The sequence below is a fragment of the Saimiri boliviensis genome, chromosome 2 (genome assembly GCF_048565385.1).
Source record: "Saimiri boliviensis isolate mSaiBol1 chromosome 2, mSaiBol1.pri, whole genome shotgun sequence".
In the NCBI taxonomy this organism is placed as follows: Eukaryota; Metazoa; Chordata; class Mammalia; order Primates; family Cebidae; genus Saimiri; species Saimiri boliviensis.
In genome coordinates this window covers 99,035,891-99,055,980 of record NC_133450.1, presented here as the reverse complement: position 1 = coordinate 99,055,980, position 20,090 = coordinate 99,035,891, and the positions used below count along the sequence as shown (strand labels likewise).

General features: G+C 36.5%; 1 protein-coding gene across 2 annotated transcripts in view; it reads right to left on the bottom strand.

Moving 5' to 3' along the window:
* The window catches only part of SOS2 (SOS Ras/Rho guanine nucleotide exchange factor 2), a 118,393-nt gene that overhangs the window by 18,163 nt on the left and 80,140 nt on the right, over window positions 1-20,090 (bottom strand). For both annotated transcript variants that reach the window (XM_074393966.1, XM_039468995.2), the window contains 7 exons: window positions 19,782-19,863; window positions 17,817-17,939; window positions 13,685-13,788; window positions 11,048-11,270; window positions 6,731-6,850; window positions 6,423-6,585; window positions 633-750 (listed from right to left, as the gene is read on the bottom strand). In XM_074393966.1, the coding sequence (XP_074250067.1) occupies window positions 633-750; window positions 6,423-6,585; window positions 6,731-6,850; window positions 11,048-11,270; window positions 13,685-13,788; window positions 17,817-17,939; window positions 19,782-19,863 (933 nt within the window). The remainder of the gene's footprint in view (window positions 1-632; window positions 751-6,422; window positions 6,586-6,730; window positions 6,851-11,047; window positions 11,271-13,684; window positions 13,789-17,816; window positions 17,940-19,781; window positions 19,864-20,090) is intronic.

Genomic DNA, 20,090 nt, shown 5'->3' with positions numbered 1-20,090 from the left:
ATGCATAATTGCTGATTCATTTAAATTAGTGGTTCTCAAGTGGAGACAATTTACTCACCTAGGGGATATTTAGGAATGTCTAGAGACATTTTTGGTTATCACAACTCCACGATGCTATTGGAGTGTAGTGAATAGAGGCCAGGATGCTGCTACAGATCCTACCATACACACGAGAGCCCATCACGATAAAGAATTATTTGGCCCAAAATACTAAGATTGCTGAAGTTGATAAAACTTGATTTAAGTCATTCAATTTCAATAATACATAACAATATTTTAATTCTAAATTTAAAAATCACATAAAAGCCATTAATAAATTAAAGAGAATGCAAATACTATAGATGTGACATAGATAATTATGATAAAAATAACAGTTACTATTCCATGAGTGGATCCTATATGCTAGACTTTGTATTAGGTAGTACAGATAAAATATTTTTAATCCTTATTTATAATAACCCTATATTATAATCTTCATTTTATAGATAAGAAAATACAGAGTTTTGTGATTTATCAATACAGAGAGCTAATAAAAATTCAGATATAAAATAAAGAAAACCTGCCTCTGAAGATAGGTCTCTTTTGGCTATAACATGCTCAACCTCAAAATAGATCCGTATTTAGTAACTTACCAAAAAAAGGCACACAAGGTGGATTGATTGACTTAAGTTTTACCAGATATTTTTTAAAGTGATCTTGACTTAATTCTACAGCTTCATCCAAAATTTTCCGTTTTCTTTCCTGCAATGCCTTAAAGGATATATAAATTCAGTATAAACTTTTTACAATTCAATAATTTTATAAATGCAAACCTTAGATTTTATAAAATTTTGCAAATTATCTGGAAAACAATTTTTTAAATTAAGAGATGAGTGGTATTCCTTTGTACACTTATCTGAAGTGATTTCTCCTCTCTTTATATATAAATAGAAAATCCATACTCATATAAATTAGAAGATAAAGCAATAAAAATATTCTACGTCATGCCTTGTGAGTTATTTTGATTCGCCAGGGTTTCAAGTCATAGCTGTAGAAGAGGAAAATTATAACCCCTGAACACTCAAATATTTTTCTACTGAAAGATCTTTTGGGGCTAAGGGTTGGGGTTTTGGTAAGGAGAAGACAACTATCAGAAGGTAAGAAGACTTCAACAAAAATTTAGCAGCATTTCTTTTATACTTATTAGATTTTCTTATTGAAAATTAATTATTTTTAACTTCAGAAAAAATATATACGCACACACACAAACCCCCTAGCGAACATTATGCTTGATGGAGAACCATTGAATTTCCTTTAAATCAAGGAAAAAGCCAAGGGGGATAACATTGTAGTTTTTATTCAATACTATAGAGAAGTCCTAGCTAGCATGGACAAGAAAAAGAAATAAAGAACCAGAAACTGGAATGAAAAAAATCTGTCACTATTCACAGAGGACATGACCGCCTATGAAGAAACTCCAATAAATCTACATATATAATGTTAATGAGAGAAACAGCAATGTTGCTATATATAAAACCAATAGACAAAAATAAACTGTGTTTCTAGATAACATCAATAAAGAAATCGTGATTTAAAAAAATATTCTGGCTGGGTGTGGTGGCTCACACCTGTAATCCCAGCACTTTGAGAGGCTGGGGCAGAAGAATCGTTTCAGGCCAAGAGTTTAAAACCAGTGTGGGCAGCAAAACAACACCCAATGTCCACAAAAAATTTTAGAAATCAGCTGAGCAGGGTGGCACGTGCCTATAGTCCCAACTATTCAGGAGACTAAGGTAGGAGGACTGCTTGAGCCTGGGAATTGGAGGTTGCAATAAGCTATGATCATGCCACTGTACTTCAGCCTGGGTGACAGAGTATGACCCTGTCTCTAAAAAGCAAATAATTCTAATATAAGTCTAGCAAAACAAGTGTGCTATCTCTGTGAAAAAACAACAACAACAAAAAACACACAAAACCTTATTAACTGAGTAAGTAAATGAAGAAATAAACCATGTCCATAGTTGAAAAGACTTATTACTATAAAAATGTCAGTTCTTCACTAATCTGTACTTGGATTTAGAGATCCAATGCAACTCCTATCAAAATGCCAATTTTAAAAAATGAAGCTTAAACTGATTCTAAAATTTATATAGGAGAACAAAGGGCCAAGAATAGGTTACTCTTGAAAAAGAGTACGATTGGTGGGGACATGCCCTACTCTTCTCTATCAAGGACTAAAGTTATGATAGTTTAGGCAAGGGGCACTGGCACAAGAGTAATCAAATACATAAAGGAACAGAACAGAGAAACCAACAACAGGTTCACATATATAGGCATTTGATTTATGACCCATTTATTAAATAGATTAATATTTCACACATACATATATTTTTTTGAGACAGAGTCTTGCTCTGTAGCATAGGCTGGAGTGCAGTGGTGCGATCTTGGCTCACTGGAACCTCTGCCTCCTGGGTTCAAGTGACTCTCCTGCATCAGCCTCCCAAGAAGCTGGGATTATAGGTGCATGCCACCACACCTGACTAATTTTTATATTTTTAGTAGAGATAGGATTTCATCATGTTGGCCAGGCTGGTCTTGAACTCCTGGCCTCATGTGATCCACCTACCTCAGCCTCCCAAAGTGTTAGGATTACAGGCGTGAGCCACTGCACCCGGTCTGTTTCATAATATTTGACTAAGTATTAATATGTTTAATACATAAAGTTCACACAAATCAATAAAATGCAAACACCCAAACAGAAAAATATATGTATAAAGCAGTTTTTCCTCTATTCCCCTCTAATCACAACCCACTCAAAAATATATAAATAATGTTAAAAGAGGAGTATGTATCCTCCCACATTATTTTTTATACTTATCAAATTCCACTTATAGGTTTAGGATTTGCTCTGCTTTGTTATACTAAATTGGAATAATATCACAGTCATTCTGAAGCTTCCCACCCCCTAAAATATCGCAAATGTTCTTCCACATCAATACAAATAGATCACATTCACTTTGTTCTACAGTTGAACAATATTCTATAATATAGGCATAAGATGATGTATTTAATCATTCTCTTATTGATAGACATTCAAGTTGTTTTCTGTTTTCTGCTACTACAACTAATGCTGCAGTAACCATATCTGTGTACCTATAACTTAGTACTCTGATGCATTTATTTCTTTAGGATTCTGGGTCCATGAATATGTATATTTTTAATTTTAAGATATATTGTTAAACTGCTTTCCAAAAAGATTGTAAAAATGCCCATTTCCAAAGGTAATATTTATGTGGCTGAGTTTCTATCTTGTTATCCTTTACTTAAAAAAAGTCTAAGGTGCAAAAGCAAAGGAAGAAATCACAAATGAAGAGATTGATATGTACAACTAAATAAAAATGATAAAACTTCCTCATGTCAAAGTATTTTTTTTTTTTTTTTGAGACGGAGTTTCGCTCTTGTTACCCAGGCTGGAGTGCAATGGCGCCATCTCGGCTCACCGCAACCTCCGCCTCCTGGGTTCAGGCAATTCTCCTGCCTCTGCCTCCTGAGTAGCTGGGATTACAGGCACGTGCCACCATGCCCAGCTAATTTTTTTTTTTTTTTGTATTTTTAGTAGAGACGGGGTTTCACCATGTTGACCAGGATGGTCTCGATCTCTCGACCTGGTGATCCACCCGCCTCGGCCTCCCAAAGTGCTGGGATTACAGGCTTGAGCCACCGCGCCCGGCTCATGTCAAAGTATTATACTTTTTTTTTTTTTTTTTTGAGATGGAGTTTCGCTCGTTACCCACGCTGGAGTGCAATGGCGCAATCTCGGCTCACCGCAACTTCCGCCTCCTGGGTTCAGGCAATTCTCCTGCCTCAGCTTCCTGAGTAGCTGGGATTACAGGCACGCGCCACCATGCCCAGCTAATTTTTTGCATTTTTAGTAGAGACGGGTTTCACTATGTTGACCAGGATGGTCTCGATCTCTTGACCTCGTGATCCACCCGCCTCGGCCTCCCAAAGTGCTGGGATTACAGGCTTGAGCCACCGCGCCCGGCCTTATACATTTTTTAAATTAAAAAGCAGATAAAAAACAAACAAATGAGAAAATATGAAATGTCTATGTTTTAAGACCTTTAATATGTGAAAAATCCATATAAATGAATCAAATGCGGCTGGGCATGCTGACTCGTGACTATAATCCCAGCTACTCAAGAGGCTGGGACAGGAAGATCCCTTGAGCCTAGGAGTTCAGTGCTGCAGTGGGCTATGACCATGTCACTATACTACAGTCTGAACAACAGAGCAAGACCTTGTCTCTTGAGAAAAAAATATATAAATAAAAATCAACAAAAATGCAAACACCCTCCCCCCAAAAATGAGAGAAGAAATGAATATATATAAATCATAAAGTAGCCAATAAATACATATTCAACCTCACTGGTTATTTTTTATTTTGAGACTGAGTTTCACTCTGTCGCCCAGGCTGGAGTGCAGTGGGGCAATCTCGGTTTACCACAAGCACCGCCTCCCAGGTTCAAGCAATTCTCCTGTCTCAGCCTCCCAAGTAGGTGGGATTACAGGCACATGCTACCATGCCTGGCTAATTTTTGTATTTTTAGTAGAGATGGGGTTTCACCATTTGGGCAGGCTGGTCTCAAAACTCCTGATCTCAGGTGATCCACCCACCTTGGCCTCCCAAAGTGCTATGATTACAGGCATGGGCTGGTTGTGGTGGCTCACGCCTGTAATCCTAGCACTTTGGGAGGCCAAGACAGACAGATCACCTGAGGTTGGGAGTTTGAGACCAGCCTGACCAGCATGGAGAAACCTGGTCTCTACTAAAAATACAAAAAATTAGCCAGGCGTGGTGGTGGTGAATGCCTGTAATTCCCAGCTACCTGGGAGGCTGAAGGAGAATCACTTGAACCCAGGAGGCAGAGGTGGCAGTGAGCCGAGATCATACCATTAGACTCCAGCCTGGGTGCCAGAGCAAAACTCTGTCTCAAAAAAAAAAAAAAAATAATAATAATAATAACACAGGCATGAGCCACTGTGCCTGGCCTCACTAGTTATTTCTTTAAGACATAATTTTAAAATGAGATTTTTCCGCCTAGAGGCAGCTGCCACTATGCCTGGCTAATTTTTTTTTCCAGAGATGAGGCCTCTATATGTTGCCCAGGCTGGTCTCAAACTCCTGGGCTCAAGTGATCCTCCCATCTCTGTTTCCCAAAGTGTTGGGATTACAGGTGTGAGCCACTGCACCTGGCCAGAAGCTTATAATACCAAGGGGCATTTATCATATCCTGCTACAAAACACCCTGGCAAAAGTATTAAAAGTCTTAAAGTACACAAACACTCAGACCCAGGCTTTCCAATTCTAGGTTATTTCTGGGGAAATTAAAGTTCTTACAAAGAATTCTATGTATGAATATTCCATGATAAATTATCACAGGAAAAAAAAGCCAGAGATAACTTAATTGTCCCACAATCTAGTGTTGGAATAAATTATGATTTATCCACAACAGAAAGCTATGCAGTCACTAAAATCTTGTTTTTAAAGATAAGCTAATAAAAAATAGAAAATTGTTTATGAGAAAAAGGCCATAAAAATCTATGTACAATCTCAATTTTGTTATTAAAAGTATATATGCAAAATATCTTTCTATATTTTCTATATCTCCTGAATTTTCAATAGTAAATGCTAGATACATGTAATTTAAAAATAACATAATTTTTTTGTGGGGGACAGAGTCTCACCCAGGCTGGAGCGCAATGGCACAATCTTGGCTCACTGCAAACTCTGCCTCCTGGGCTGAAGCAATTCTCCTGTCTCAGCCTCCTGAGTAGCTGGGATTACAGGCATGCACCACCACAACCGGCTAATTTTTGTATTTTTAGTAGAGATGGGGTTTTGCCATGTTGGCCAGGCTGGTCTCGAACTCCTGAGCTCAGGTGATCTGCCTGCCTCAGCCTCCCAAAGTGCTGGGATTACAGATGTAAGCCACAGCACAAAGCCAAATTTAAGTTTTTAGAAGAGTTCTTCCTGTGTTAGTCTATTGTTGACTATCTAAAAGCGATTAAGATATTATTTGTATTTTTAATTTAAAATCCTTTGTCATTTAAGAATATCAATCAATGTGCTACTGAATAAATCCACCTAGAACTTCATTACATTTAGGAAAGTACATTACATAGTGATGTAAGTCTCATATTCTTTACTGAATATATACTAATATATTTTCTAATATAAGCCTAGGATTCACATATTATATATCATATCCATATCAGCTAATATATCAGCATATTTTCTAATATGTTTATATCACTATGCTTAAGAAGCAAGGATGAATTTACAAAGAACTTACTAAAAAAGATAGGTGGTAGATGAGATAATTTTATACTAATCTTATCATACAAGAGAAAAATTAAAAAGTTATAAGCCTAAAACTTACCTCAAAGGTATGGTCTAGTCTGTATACTGACACTGAATTTACTGCACTGACTATCTCCAATACGCCATTGAAATTATTCAAATCTTGAAAAACTTGCAGAATTTCTATAATTCTACTTAGTATTGCCACCCGTTCTTCAAAATTTTCTGCTTCCACAATGCATCTAACAACAACAAAAATTCATGGCTTAGAAAAGTTTCACTTCACTCAGAAAACAAGTTAACTATGCGTAGCCAGAATGTTAGCTTAAATATGACTTAACATTATGGCTATTAGGAAGTAGTAAGATAGAGTAAATTAAAACTTACTTTTCAAACCAGAGGGTGAGATTTGTGGTATGGCGAATCATTTTTAATAAATTTGGAGAATTTATTTCTTTATCTTCTTTGGTCCACACACTCCCTACAAGTTCAGAAGGTTGAACTTTCCTATGGAATTAAAAATCAGTGCAACTTAACCTACAAAGAATTAGTATTACTTAAAGATCTTCTAAAACTTAAGAAAAAGACAACACAAAAGATAGATGAACACAAATGTGAACAAGGAATTCTGAGAGGAATAGACCCAAATAGCTACAAACACAAAAACATAATTTATCTCTTACTCAAGGAAAATAACATAAAACCACAATTAAATCCCTTTTTACTCTTATTAGACTAACAAAAGTCTGATAATTCTGAATGTGTAAAAATATAATACAACAGGAATACCAATATGGAAGTAAAAATTGACACAACCACTTTGTAAAACAATTTGGCAAGATCTCATAGTACTGAAGAGACAGACATACACCTGATGACTCAGTAATTCTACTCTGAGGTATGCATTTATCCTAGATAAACTCTTACACAAAATTATAAGAGTTGGGCACAGTGGCCCATGCCTATAATCCCAGCACTTTGGGAAGCTAAGGTGGACGGATCACTTTAGGTCAAAAGTTCAAGAACAGCCTGGCCAACAAGGTGAAACCCTAACCCTACTAAAAACACAAAAAATTAGCCAGGTGTAGTGGTGCATGCCTGTAGTCCTAGGTACTCAGGAGGCTGAGGCAGGAGAATATCATTTGAACCCAGGAGGAAGAGGTTGCAGTGAGCCAAGATCACGCCACTGCACTCCAGCCTGGGCAAGGGAGTGAGAATATCTCAAAACAAACAAACAAACACACAAAAAAACCAAGTTATAGGAAAATGTTTGCAAGAATGTTCAGTGAAGCATTATTTACAAGAGTGAAAAATCCCAAACAACCTAGAGGCTCATCATCCAGAGACTGGATAAATTGTGGAGTATAAATATAATGGAATACTACACAGCATCTACAATAAGCTAACTAGAACTTAGCTTATTGAACACTAGTCAAGTATTCACTGACTTGAACAAATGCCAAAAACAATTTAAGTTAAAAATTGTTTTAAAAATTTAACTTAGCTTATTGAATACTAGTCAAGTATTCACTGACTTGAACAAATGCCAAAAACAATTTAAGTTAAAAAGCATGTTGCAGAATGATACATAAGTATATGCAGTTTTTAAAATGTGCAAAACAAGCTGGGGTGTAGACCTACAATCCCAGCTACTTGGGAGGATGAAGTGGGAGGATTGCTTGAGGCCAGGAATTTGTGACTATCCTGGGCAACATAATGAGATCCTATCTCAAAAAAATTAAATAAAATAAAAACAAAAGGCACAGCAGTTCCCGCCTGTAGTTCCTGCTGCTGAAAGACTGAGGTGGGAAGACTGCTTGAGCCCAGAGTTTGGGGATGTAGTGAGCTATGATCATACCACTGCAGCCCAGTCTGGGTGACAGAGTGAGATCCCACCTTAAACAAACAAACAAACAAACAAACAAACAGCTGGGCATTGTGGTTCACACCCGTAATCCTGGTATTTTGGGAGGTTGAGGTGAAAGGCCAACTTGAGGCCAAGATCAAGACCATCCTGGGCAACACAGCAAGATTTCATCTCCATGAATTTTTTTTTTTTTTTCATTAGCCAGGTATGGTGGTGTGTACCCGTAGTTCTAGCTACTTAAGAGTCTGAGGCAGGAGGACTGCCTGAGTCCAGGAGTTCAAGGCTACAGTGAGCTATGACTGCACCACTGTACTCCAGCCTGGGCAACAAAGTGAGACCTTGATTCTTTAAAAAAAAAAAAAAAAGTACAAATCAATGCTATATATTGTTTATGAATCTCTGTGCCTGTACATAAATTATAAAGATATTTTTAAAAATAGTAAACATCAAATTCAGGGTGGTGGTTATTTCTTACGGGAAGGAGAACAATAATATTGGGGAGAATTATACAAAGGATTTCAATTTTATCTAAAATGTTTTTGTTGTTCACGAATATTCGTTATATTAAAGTATTTAATTAAAACTCAGATAAAATCTGCTCTCTGTATCATTGTATACAGTGAGTCAGAATTATATAATTTAAAAACTGGCCAAGTACAGTGGCTCACACCTGTAATCTCAGCACCCTGGGAGGCCAAGGCAGGAGAATTGCTTCAGGAGTTAGTGGCCAGCCTGGGCGACACAGTGAAGATCTATCTCTATTTGTTTTTTTTCACTGACCAGTGGCATTGCCATTAATGGCCCACAGACTTGGTTATTCATTAAAAAAATTTTTTTTCATCAGTAGATTTGTGTACAAATAAGTACTTACTAACAGTTTCTGAAATGTTTTCTTAAAGTGGCTCTATTATTTCACCCGAAATTTAGTTCACAAGGCTGGGTGCAGTGGCTCATGCCTGTAATACCAGCACTTTGGGAGGCTGAGGTGGGTGGATCACTGGAGGTCAGGAGTTTGTGACCATCCTGGCCAACATGGTGAAACTCTGTCTCTACGAAAAATACAAACAATTAGCCGGGTGTGGTGGCACACACCTATAATCTCAGCCACTCAGGAGCTGAGGCAGGAGCATCACTTGAACCCAGGGAGGCAGAGGTTGCAGTGAGCCGAGATCACGCAACTGCACTCCAGCCTGGGTGACAGAGTCAGACTCCAACTGAAAAAAAAAAAAAAAAAAAAAAAGGAAAGAAAAAAGAAATTTAGTTTACAAATGATGCCAATATTAGGTATTTTTCTGTGTCCTGAAAGTAGGTCCACATGAAGTGATGTGTTTTTTTTTTCTGGTGTCCATTCATGTAACAATTACACTGTGAGAAAAAATGTGATGCAGTACTATTTGCTTTACCTCAAAAAATCAAGTAACCTTCATTTCTACCTATCACAAATCCCACAACATAAACAAAGCTGCCTTGATTCTAAATTACTTAAAATATGTCATTCTGAGTCAGATGCTGATAACTTCTGGTGGGTGTGCTAAAAGTCTGGTTCTGAATGTCATAGCCAGTGCAACCTAGGCAAATTCTAAAGAATGTGAACATAATATTGTAAAGGTACCTTACTATATTACCCATTAGCACTAAATTTTATATAGTCTTGCTTTTCCCTGTGTAATCTCTATTTAAAAATTGGCAGCTAATCAGGATAACTCCTTGGGGATGTTTTTATTTTATTGTTGAGACAAGGTCTTGCTCTGTCACTCAAGCTGGAACGCAGTGGCATGATCTCGGTTCACTGCAGCCTTGACCTCAAGTTGCATTCCCGCCTCAGCCTCCTGAGCAGCTGGGAGTACAGGTCCGAGCCACCATGCCTGGCTATTTTTTGTAGGTCAGGGTTTTGCCATGTTGCTCAGGCTGGTCTTGAACTCCTGGTCTCAAGTGATCTGCCCGCCTAGGCCCCCCTAAAGTGCTAGGATTACAGGCATGAGCCACCACACCCAGCCAAGCATATTTATATTTTAAAAGGGGCTCCTATGCTACTCATGATAGCTATGATATGGAATCAACCTTAATGTCCAATAATAGATGGATGAATAAAGAAAATGTGGTATATATACACAATGGAATACTATTCGGCCATAAAAAAAGAACGAAAGCTTGTCATTCAAGGCAACATGGATGAGCCTGGAGGACCTTATGTTAAGCAAAATAAATCAGGCACAGAAAGAACAGTATAATAAGTTCTGACGTATTTTTTAGTTTCATATACAGACTAAAAAATCATGAACTCAAGGAAGCAGAAAGTAGAACTGCAGCTATTAGTGACTGAGAAGGATTGGGAGGAGGGGAAAACGGAGAGGTTGGTATAGAAAAGTTTTTGATGGAATGATAATAGTAGTGACATTTTTCGACAGAGAGCTGTTACATGCAAGACCTATACCCTTCACAGGAGCCTGAGTTGTAAATGAGAAAATAAAACCCCTCTCACACAATATTCTATTCACTTGGCTGCTAAGAGCCTAGCATCCATACCACCTGACGTGGCTGACTGACCTCAAAATAAACTAAGCTGAGAAATTATCAGAAGTTGGAGAGGGGTGGTGGACTTGAAAATCTTCTTCCTGCCATTCCTCTTGTGACGGATTGCTAGTCCCTAATATAGGCCTAAATAGTGATACAAACTTTTACTTGCAGGGCAGACTAATTTAAAACTGCTATGACCTTTCCTCTAAGCCCATGAGAGTAGATGAGGTATTTTTAAGTACCCATGAATAATCTGCAAAATGTTTCGAATATAATGTTCAAGACTCTTAAAAATAAAGCAAGAAATTAACATTGTCTACCTGTAGAGATCAGACTCCAAAAGTGTAAGCTGACGTGCAATTTCTATTGGATGAAGTGTCATGAGATCAAATGTTTCAAACTGTCCTGGTCTGCTGATATGCCATTCAATTGGTGGAGGTGGACTTTCAAAGGTAATATTATGGCTTATTCCATTTGCCTGAGCTTGCTTCTTCCTCTTGATGATCTTAGCAATTGACTCTATCCATTTCTTCATAGCTTTCCCTGGGGAAAAAAAACATATAAACAAAAATACCTTTTACTTGACAGACATGACTGCAAATCTTCATTTAATTCTTAACTTTCACCTAGTTTCAACAATTACTAACTCATGGTCAATTTTTATTTTATCTAACCCTATTCATACCCTCTCCTTACTTCCTACAAATCCAAGACATCATATTTCATTTATATTTAAGCATCTCTAAAATACTCTTTAATAACCACAATACCATTATCACACATAAAACTGACTTCTTAATACATTGTTATCTTCGAGTATTTTGTTACTGTTCACATTTCTCTGATTGTTCCATAAATATTTTCCTTTTTTTTTTTTTTTTTTTTTTTTTTAAGACAGGGTCTTGCTCTGTGGCCCAGGCTGGAATGCACTAGTGCAATCTCAGCTCACTGCAACCTCCATGTTCCAGGCTCAAGCAATCCTCCCACCTCAGCCTCCCGAGTAGCTGGGACTGCGCATACCACCACACCTGCCTAATTTTTGTATTTTTAGTAAAGACAGGGTTTCTCCATGTTGCCCAATCTGGTCTCGGACTCCTGGGCTCAAGCAATCCACTGGCCCTGGCCTCCCAAAGTGCTGGGATTATAGACATGAGCCACTGTGCTTGACCATAAATATTTTCTTATAGTTTGAAAAAGGATCTGAACAAGATTGCAGGTATTGCATTGAGTCAATGTGTCTCGAGTCTCCTTTAACTTACAGGTTACTGCCTACTGCATATTTTTGCTTGCACTTTGTGGAAGAAATTGCCATTTGCCATGTTTTCCTGTCCTCTATATTTTCTGTAAACCAGAGAGATAGTGACTTGATCTGATTCAGGATTAATTTTATGACACAAATACTTGTCAAAAATACTTCTAAGCCGGGCGCGGTGGCTCAAGCCTGTAATCCCAGCACTTTGGGAGGCTGAGGCGGGTGGATCACAAGGTCAAGAGATCGAGACTGTTCTAGTCAACATGGTGAAACCCCGTCTCTACTAAAAATACAAAAAGTTAGCTGGGCATGGTGGCGCGTGCCTGTAATCCCAGCTACTCAGGAGGCTAAGGCAGGAGAATTGCCTGAACCCAGGAGGCGGAGGTTGCGGTGAGCTGAGATCGCGCCATTGCACTCCAGCCTGGGTAACAAGAGCGAAACTCCGTCTCAAAAAAAACAAAAACAAACAAAAAAAAACTTCTAACAGGAAGCATATAATGTCTAGTTACCTTTATGTGATGTTACCCGTGTACTCATGATAGTTCCCTAGACTTATTATTTTGCTAGGAACTGAGAAATGATGATACTCTACCATTCCTTCTTCACTTACTAGTTGAAATACTTCCACAAAAATAAACTTTCCCTCATGAACTATTTGGTTATCCTGAAGGATAACTAGTATAGAAAAGAACTTTGGACAGTAATGTAACCATTTACTTAATTTATTCTAATGTGTCTGTGCATTTCAGAAGCTTCTTAGATTGTGTCTAATCCAGTGTTCTCATCTAAAATACGAACTTTTGTTAGTTTGTTTTTTGTTTGTTTTGAGATAGGGTCTCACTCTGCCCGGGCTGGTGTGCAGGAGTGCAATTCTGGCTCACTGCAGCCTCAACCTCTGGACTTAAGTGATCACTTCACCTCAGCCTCCCAAATAGCTGGGAATACAGGTGCACGCCACCACGCTCAGCTAATTTTCATATTTTTTGTAGAGACAGAGTTTTGCCATGTTGCCCAGGCTGGTCTGGAACTCCTGGGCTCAAGAAATCAGCCTGCGTCTGACTCTCAAAGTGCTGGGATATAAGTAAGAAAACATAAAATTACACATATTTTTATTCAGCTGAAGAAATGGCAACCTTACAATGAGATAAAATTAAATAGCTTAATTTTATTAAAGAGGACTTTTGACTTCTTTAAAAGAAATATTCTCCTCAAAAACATGAAAAGGCAAGGTTCTAAGCTCTCAGATGATGCTAAACATATGTGAGCTCCTTGGGGTCTATAAAAAAATTTTCCAAATGTTATTTCAGCTTTTTAAAATGAAAAATGCTGGCCAAGGGCAGTGGCTCACACCTGTAATCCCAGCACTTTGGGAAGCTCAGGTGGGTGGACCTGAGGTCCAGAGTTCGAGACTAGCCTGGCCAACATGGTGAAATCCTGTCTCTACTAAAAATACAAAAATGCCAGGCATGATGGCATGTGCCTGTAGTCCCAGCTACTTGGGAGGCTGAGGCAGGAGAATCACTGGAACCTGGGAGGTGGAGGTTGCAGTGAGCCGAGATCACACTACTACACTCCAGCCTGGACAACAAAGCAAAACTGTTTCAAAAGAGAGAAAGAGTGAGTGAGTGAGTGAGTGAGAGAGAGAGAGAGAGAGAGAGAGACTCATGTGCAATATAAGATTCAATCAAACCTTTAAATAATATACCTCTTACACTTGAAATGAAGGATTCTAGTCTTTCAAGTAATTCCAAATCTCTTTCAAAGTCATAAAAATGGTGTTCAACCCAATGCCGAAATACATTTAAGATCCTGGTAAAATGGAAAGAAACATATTTTAGTGAAACCTAAGTGTTCAATTACACTTCTTCACTTCTTTAATGCCATGATGATAGCTTTATATACGAGGGTCAATATAATATTCAAAGACTCTCAAATCTGTATTTAATCAATAACTTGTTTCAATTATAAGAGAAAAGTAGGTCTCCAAACTGTGTATTATTTACTAATAAAACATATACTCTTAAAATATTTATAAGCATAAAAATAGTGGTTTCTGTGCTTCCCATTTATAGTAAGGAAAAGTACATTTTTTTATTCATATGCAGAAAACTAATGCTCTATATTACAAAAGCTATTTTAAGTTCTTAAAAAAGCAGTTTTTAAGATTTAAATTTTGATATATTTTTCACTTAAAATGGAAAACCAACTAAGATGTACTGTATCTGGTTCTAAATCCAAGTGCTATCATCAAATTTTTCTTTTCTTTTCTTTTCCTTTTCTTTTTTTCTTTTTTTTTTTTTTTTTTTTTTTGATACAGAGTTTCGCTCTCATCGCCAAGGCTGAGATACAATGGTGCGATCTTGGCCCACTATAACCTTCACCTCCCAGGTTCAAGCAATCCTCCTGCCTCAGCCTCCCAGGTCGCTAGGATTACAGGTGCCCACCACTATGCCCGACTGATTTTTGTATTTTTAGTAGAGACAAGGTTTCACTATGTTGGCCAGGCTGGTCTCAAACTCCTGACCTCAGGTGATCCTCCCATCTCAGCCTCCCAAAGTGCTGGAATTATAGGCATGAGCCACCAGGCCTAGCCTACCATCAAATTTATATGTAATCTACAAATATGCCTACAGTCTCTTATTTCATTTCAAAAGACAAAAATAGAACTATTTTGTTTTACAGTATCACAAAAATGATTACCTATCACCGTGCAAAGAGATTTAATCAACTATGCAAATGGAAAGGAAAGAAAAGATAAGGGGAGAGGGAAGAGGCAGGAAATAGAGGAAGAAGAAGAGAAGGGGAAAGGGAAGGAAGGAAGAAAAGAAGGAAACTAATAGGCATGCCATAGAGAGAAAATATTTGCAAAACGTTTATCTGACAAAGGACTGGCATTTGGTCCCACTCAGTATCCTCCTACAACTCAGTAATAAAAAGACAAGTATCTCAATCAAAATTAGACAGAGGATTTGAACAGATTCTCCACAAAATATGAATGAAATACCACTACATACAGCAGTATGGCTAAGGCATAAAGACTAATATTACTAAATGTTGGTGAGAGTATGGAGCACCTAGAACTCTCATACATTGTTGGTGAGAATGTTTGGGAAGTTTTGGCAGTTTCTTTCAAAATTAAACACAAACCTACCTTACGACCCACCCACTCCACTCTGAGCTATTTATCCAAGAAAAGTGAAAAATATTCACAATAAGACTGGCAAGATAAAGTCCATAGCAGCTTTATTCACAATAATACAAAACTAGAAAAAGCCCATGTATCTTTCAGTGGGAAAAATGAATAAACTGGTATATTCACATAATAAAACACAACCTCACAATACACACATACAAGCAAAACCACAGATCAAATTCAAAAGCATGTTAAGTGAAAGAAGACACAAAATGAGTTTGTAAGAATGAATTTATGTTAAGAATCTAAAACAGTTAAAACTAATCTATGGAGGGAGAAATCAGAACATTGCCTTTGGGCAGTGGGAACAAAAACTGATTAAGAAGGAACATAGGAAACTTTCTGGAGTGTAGTAACATTCTATATCTTGAAAGGCGTTTGAATTACAGATGCATGTTTTTGTTATAACTCAACAGAAGTACACTTAAGATGTATCTTCTCTCTCCAGTGGCAGCAAGAAAAAAATGTATTTCACTATATGCATATTTTAGAAAAAAAGAAAAACAAACACTGAAGTGTTAATGACATATGAGTTGAAGTATTTAAGGAGTGTACTTCAAAATTCATGTAAAAATTAATTAATGAGCTGACAGATGAATGGTAAATGAATAGGTATATGAATAGATATAACAGATGAGTAACTATCTAGGTGGTTAGTTTATGGGTGTTCATTGTAAAATTCTTTCAATTTTGCTACATGTTAAAATTTTTCATAATAAAATGTTAGAAAAATTACTACCATCCATTTTACTAAAAATCTTTCAATATTTATATAAAAGATTTAATATCTTGGCTTGGATTTCAGAGTTTTCAACTCCACCCACCTCCATATAGGTAATCTCATCTACTATTTCTTGCAATACAATGTCTACATTTCTCTCAGGTCAATGTCCTTACCTGTGTCCTCAGCACATCACTCTCATTTCTGCCTTCTTGCCTTTGTTCATATTATTTCCCATGACCCTGAATACATACAACCATCTTTCTACCTATCTAAAGCCTTATATCCTTTAGTGGCAATCTCAGATTTATCTTCTCCAAGATGCCTTCCCTAATTACTCTGGCCGAATCTTTGCTAGTCCTGCAATTTTATGGAGATGTATTTTTCTAAGTCATTAAACACTCCAAGTAGAACAAAACATAAGAGTTTCATGTGTCTTTTTTCCCCAGTAAGGTCCCCAATAAAGCCATAATATGACAATCTATGTTACTTCTGTACTTAGCATAGTTATAAGTACAGGACTGAGAACACAGCAAATGCTTAGAAATAAATGACTGAGAATCAAAGACCATAATCTCGTCTTCTTAGACAAAGAATGACATGTCAAAAAAAAATTTGGTGAAAGCCGTATAGCTGGGAGCACTATCATTCCACTAAAACTGCATTTATTTGTGGCAATTATCTTGGGAAATAATTAATATACTCAGTTCCAAAACTACAATTTATTGGTCAACAGTAATCTGGGAAACTTGAAATTTAGAGAGAAAAAATATTTATATATAATTAATAAGATAACTTGGTTTCCAATGGAAAGGAGTAGATAATACTTCGGTTACTTGGACTGTAAATAGGGCTAATCAAAGGAGCTTCCAGTTTTCAAAGTGGTACACAAAGTGCTTAGTGATATACACACACACACACACACACACACACACACACACACAGGCTAAGAAAATCAGACATAAGTCTGAATCTTGTCCTGCCACTCTCTATACATAACTTAGCTCAAATTACTTTATCTTGCTAAGTTTCGATTTCCTTATATATAAAGTGAGAATAGCAATCAAGTTCCAAGAATGAGATAAAAAAGACTACGCGTTTAGGGTAACGCCTGGCACACAGCAGTATTTAACAACTGGAAGCTTCTATAACCAAATACATTCTTAAGGAACTATTGCAGTGATTTCTTAAAGTAACAAATGTCTATATATTTTGTGAGAGATAAGTGGGAAAAGGGCTAGAACTTCCACAAATACTATAAATTGTAAAAAAGCCAGGATTACTAGATGATCACAAAGGGAAATGAAGGAAAAAAAAAGTGTGAAAAAGGTTGACAGCAGGCAAGCTCACATGAAATTTAAAATTTTTACTTATAATAACAAATAGGTACCCTGCTAATGTAATTTAAGCATAACATATCACATGCCAGAGATACGTAATGCAAAAGTTAATCATAATAAAGGAATTGCTGATTTTTTAGGTTTAATAAGGATATTCAATTTTTAAAAATAAGAGTCCATATCTTCTAGGGATACAGAGGAAAATACTTACAGATCAATTATGTTGTCTAGGATCTACTTCAAAATAATCATGGGGTGGGGTGTTTAAATGTGTAGGGAAACAGATGAAACAGTGAGTTGATAATTAATGAAGGTGGTAGATCAATAAATGGGTTTATTATATTCTTCTATCTGCTCTTGTATCTTGTAAAACAGGATATTTAAACAGTTGAATTTCTTCAGGGTATTAAATAGCTTCACTGAGAGGGAACTTTTTTAGTTTAACTTAACTGCTTTGAAGTTAAAAATAATATCTATATTTGAACTTTTAAAAGCTAAAAACTTTTGTGTTAACTATATGTTGAAAACTGAATGACACATAAAATATATATATATATGTATATATATAATATTCAAGCCAAACCTAAGTTGTACTGGTTGGACGTATTCCTTGCGAAATCTTTTAAGATCTGCACTGATTGGCTGCTCGCCTTTCTCTATTGCCAATCTGTCTGCATCAGTAGGTTCTGGCTCTGGAATTTCAAAGCTAAGAAGAAAAGCAAAAGCAGAAAAATCTGTTCAGACATAATGAAAATACAAGGAGGAAAATATTGTGACCAAGCAACCTTCTTTCCTACCACTTTTTTCCAAAGTGGATTACTATTAAACTTCCCTTAAAGTATGATATACTACAAAAAACTGTCCTTTGGCTATACAAAACTAAGGTTTTGTATTCTAACTGCTACAAAAACTCAAGTTTTGTTTGTTAGCACTGATAATACAGAAAAGGTCCATCGAAAAGAGCCAAGAAAAGAATTCATAAGCAATTTAAAGAACATGACTGAGCCCGGCACGGTGGCTCAAGCCTGTAATCCCAGCACTTTGGGAAGCTGAGGCGGGTGGATCACGAGGTCAAGAGATCGAGACCATCCTTGGTCAATATGGTGAAATCCCGTCTCTACTAAAAATACAAAAAACTAGCTGGGCATGGTGGCATGTGCCTGTAATCCCAGCTACTCAGGAGGCTGAGGCAGGAGAATTGCCTGAACCCAGGAGGCAGAGGTTGCAGTGAGCCGAGATCACGCCATTGCACTCCAGCCTGGGTAACAAGAGCGAAACTCCCGTCTCAAAAAAAAAAAAAAAAGAAAATAGGCTAATAAATTTCTTTAACTAAATGAGTACAAATTCAAAGGGAGGGCCAAAACTGAATATTTAACAATATTTAAATTACCTAAGTGGATAAGATAAAAATTTAAAAACTTGCTCAAACATAGGAAACATACCTGAACTATAAGTCTAACAAGTTTGGCTTCCTTATTCTGGACATGGAAACAGAACTGAGTAGATCTTCACAGCACATTACACTGACTCAGTCTGGTAAATTTAGTTTCATAAAACAATGTAGTGATAGAGGTCTAGAATTATATCTTGATAACACAGTTACTAAGCTTTGTTATAAGTATTAAGTTTTAATAAGTTTTAAAATGTAAAACAAAACATCAGTTTGAAGTCCAGATTCTATATTTTAAACTATAAAACATTTACATCATTAAAATACTAAGTAAAAAAAAAAAAATTCAACCCAACACTAATTTTTAAAAGTTAATAATAATAAAATAATTGCTAATTTTTTAGGTTTAATAATGAATTTTATTTTTAAAAATAAGAGTCCATATCTTCTAGAGATACATAGGAAAACTTTTTTTTTTTTTAAAGATGGGGTTCCACCATGTTGGTCAGGCTAGTTTCGAACTCCTGACCTCAGGTGATCCACCAAACAGTCTCCCAAAGTTCTGGGATTACAGGCATGAGCCACCATGCCTGGCTAGGAAAACATTTATAGATTAATTATATTGTCTAGGATCTACTTCAAAATAAACATGGGGTGGAGTGTTTAAATTTGTAAGGAAACAGATCAAACACTGAGTTCATAATTATTGAAGGTGGTTGATGAATAAATGGGTTTATTATATTCTTCTTTCTGCTCTTGTACACGTTTTGAAAGTTTTTGTAACAAGTTTGTTTTAAAAGTAGAAAGTATTTGGCAAAGTAGTCTACAATCCAAAAAATAAAGTGGTAAGTAGAAGAGTCTCTTTTAAGAAAGTACCATTTTATTGTACAGAACAATATTGATTGAAATACAGTGCTTTTATCCTCTAAATTATTATGTCTGATTACTACCTGAAATATTTCTAAGAGCTTGAAAGATCTCTGTTATAAACAGATTTTAAGGAGTACTCTATTTGAAGGGAAGAGTAATATTGCCAGTTTAATGCCAAATAAAGTATGTTCAATGATTACTTGAGCATTTATTAGTTACTAGGCACTTTATAAATACAGTTAATTTTTCACAAAATGTCAATATAAGTGAAATACATATTTTTCTTACCGTTCAATCAGTAAGCTCAGCAATTCCTGTGGTTTACAAAATGAACGATATGTGGTAAGAAAAGTACGAACAAAATTGGGATCTGAAAAGGTAAAGCATAAAATAGGTTTTATGTTTAATGTATTCAGTTTAATTAACTCAAAAGTACCATATTTGGAGGCCTTCCTCCCTTTTTCTTTTTACTTTGGTTCTTAAGATTGTGACTTTTCCTGCCAATCATGGTACTGGCAGGATACCATGGTATCCCTGCCACATACAGAGCAATATTGACATAGAGAATATATCATGGTATATTCTTAATAAACGAGG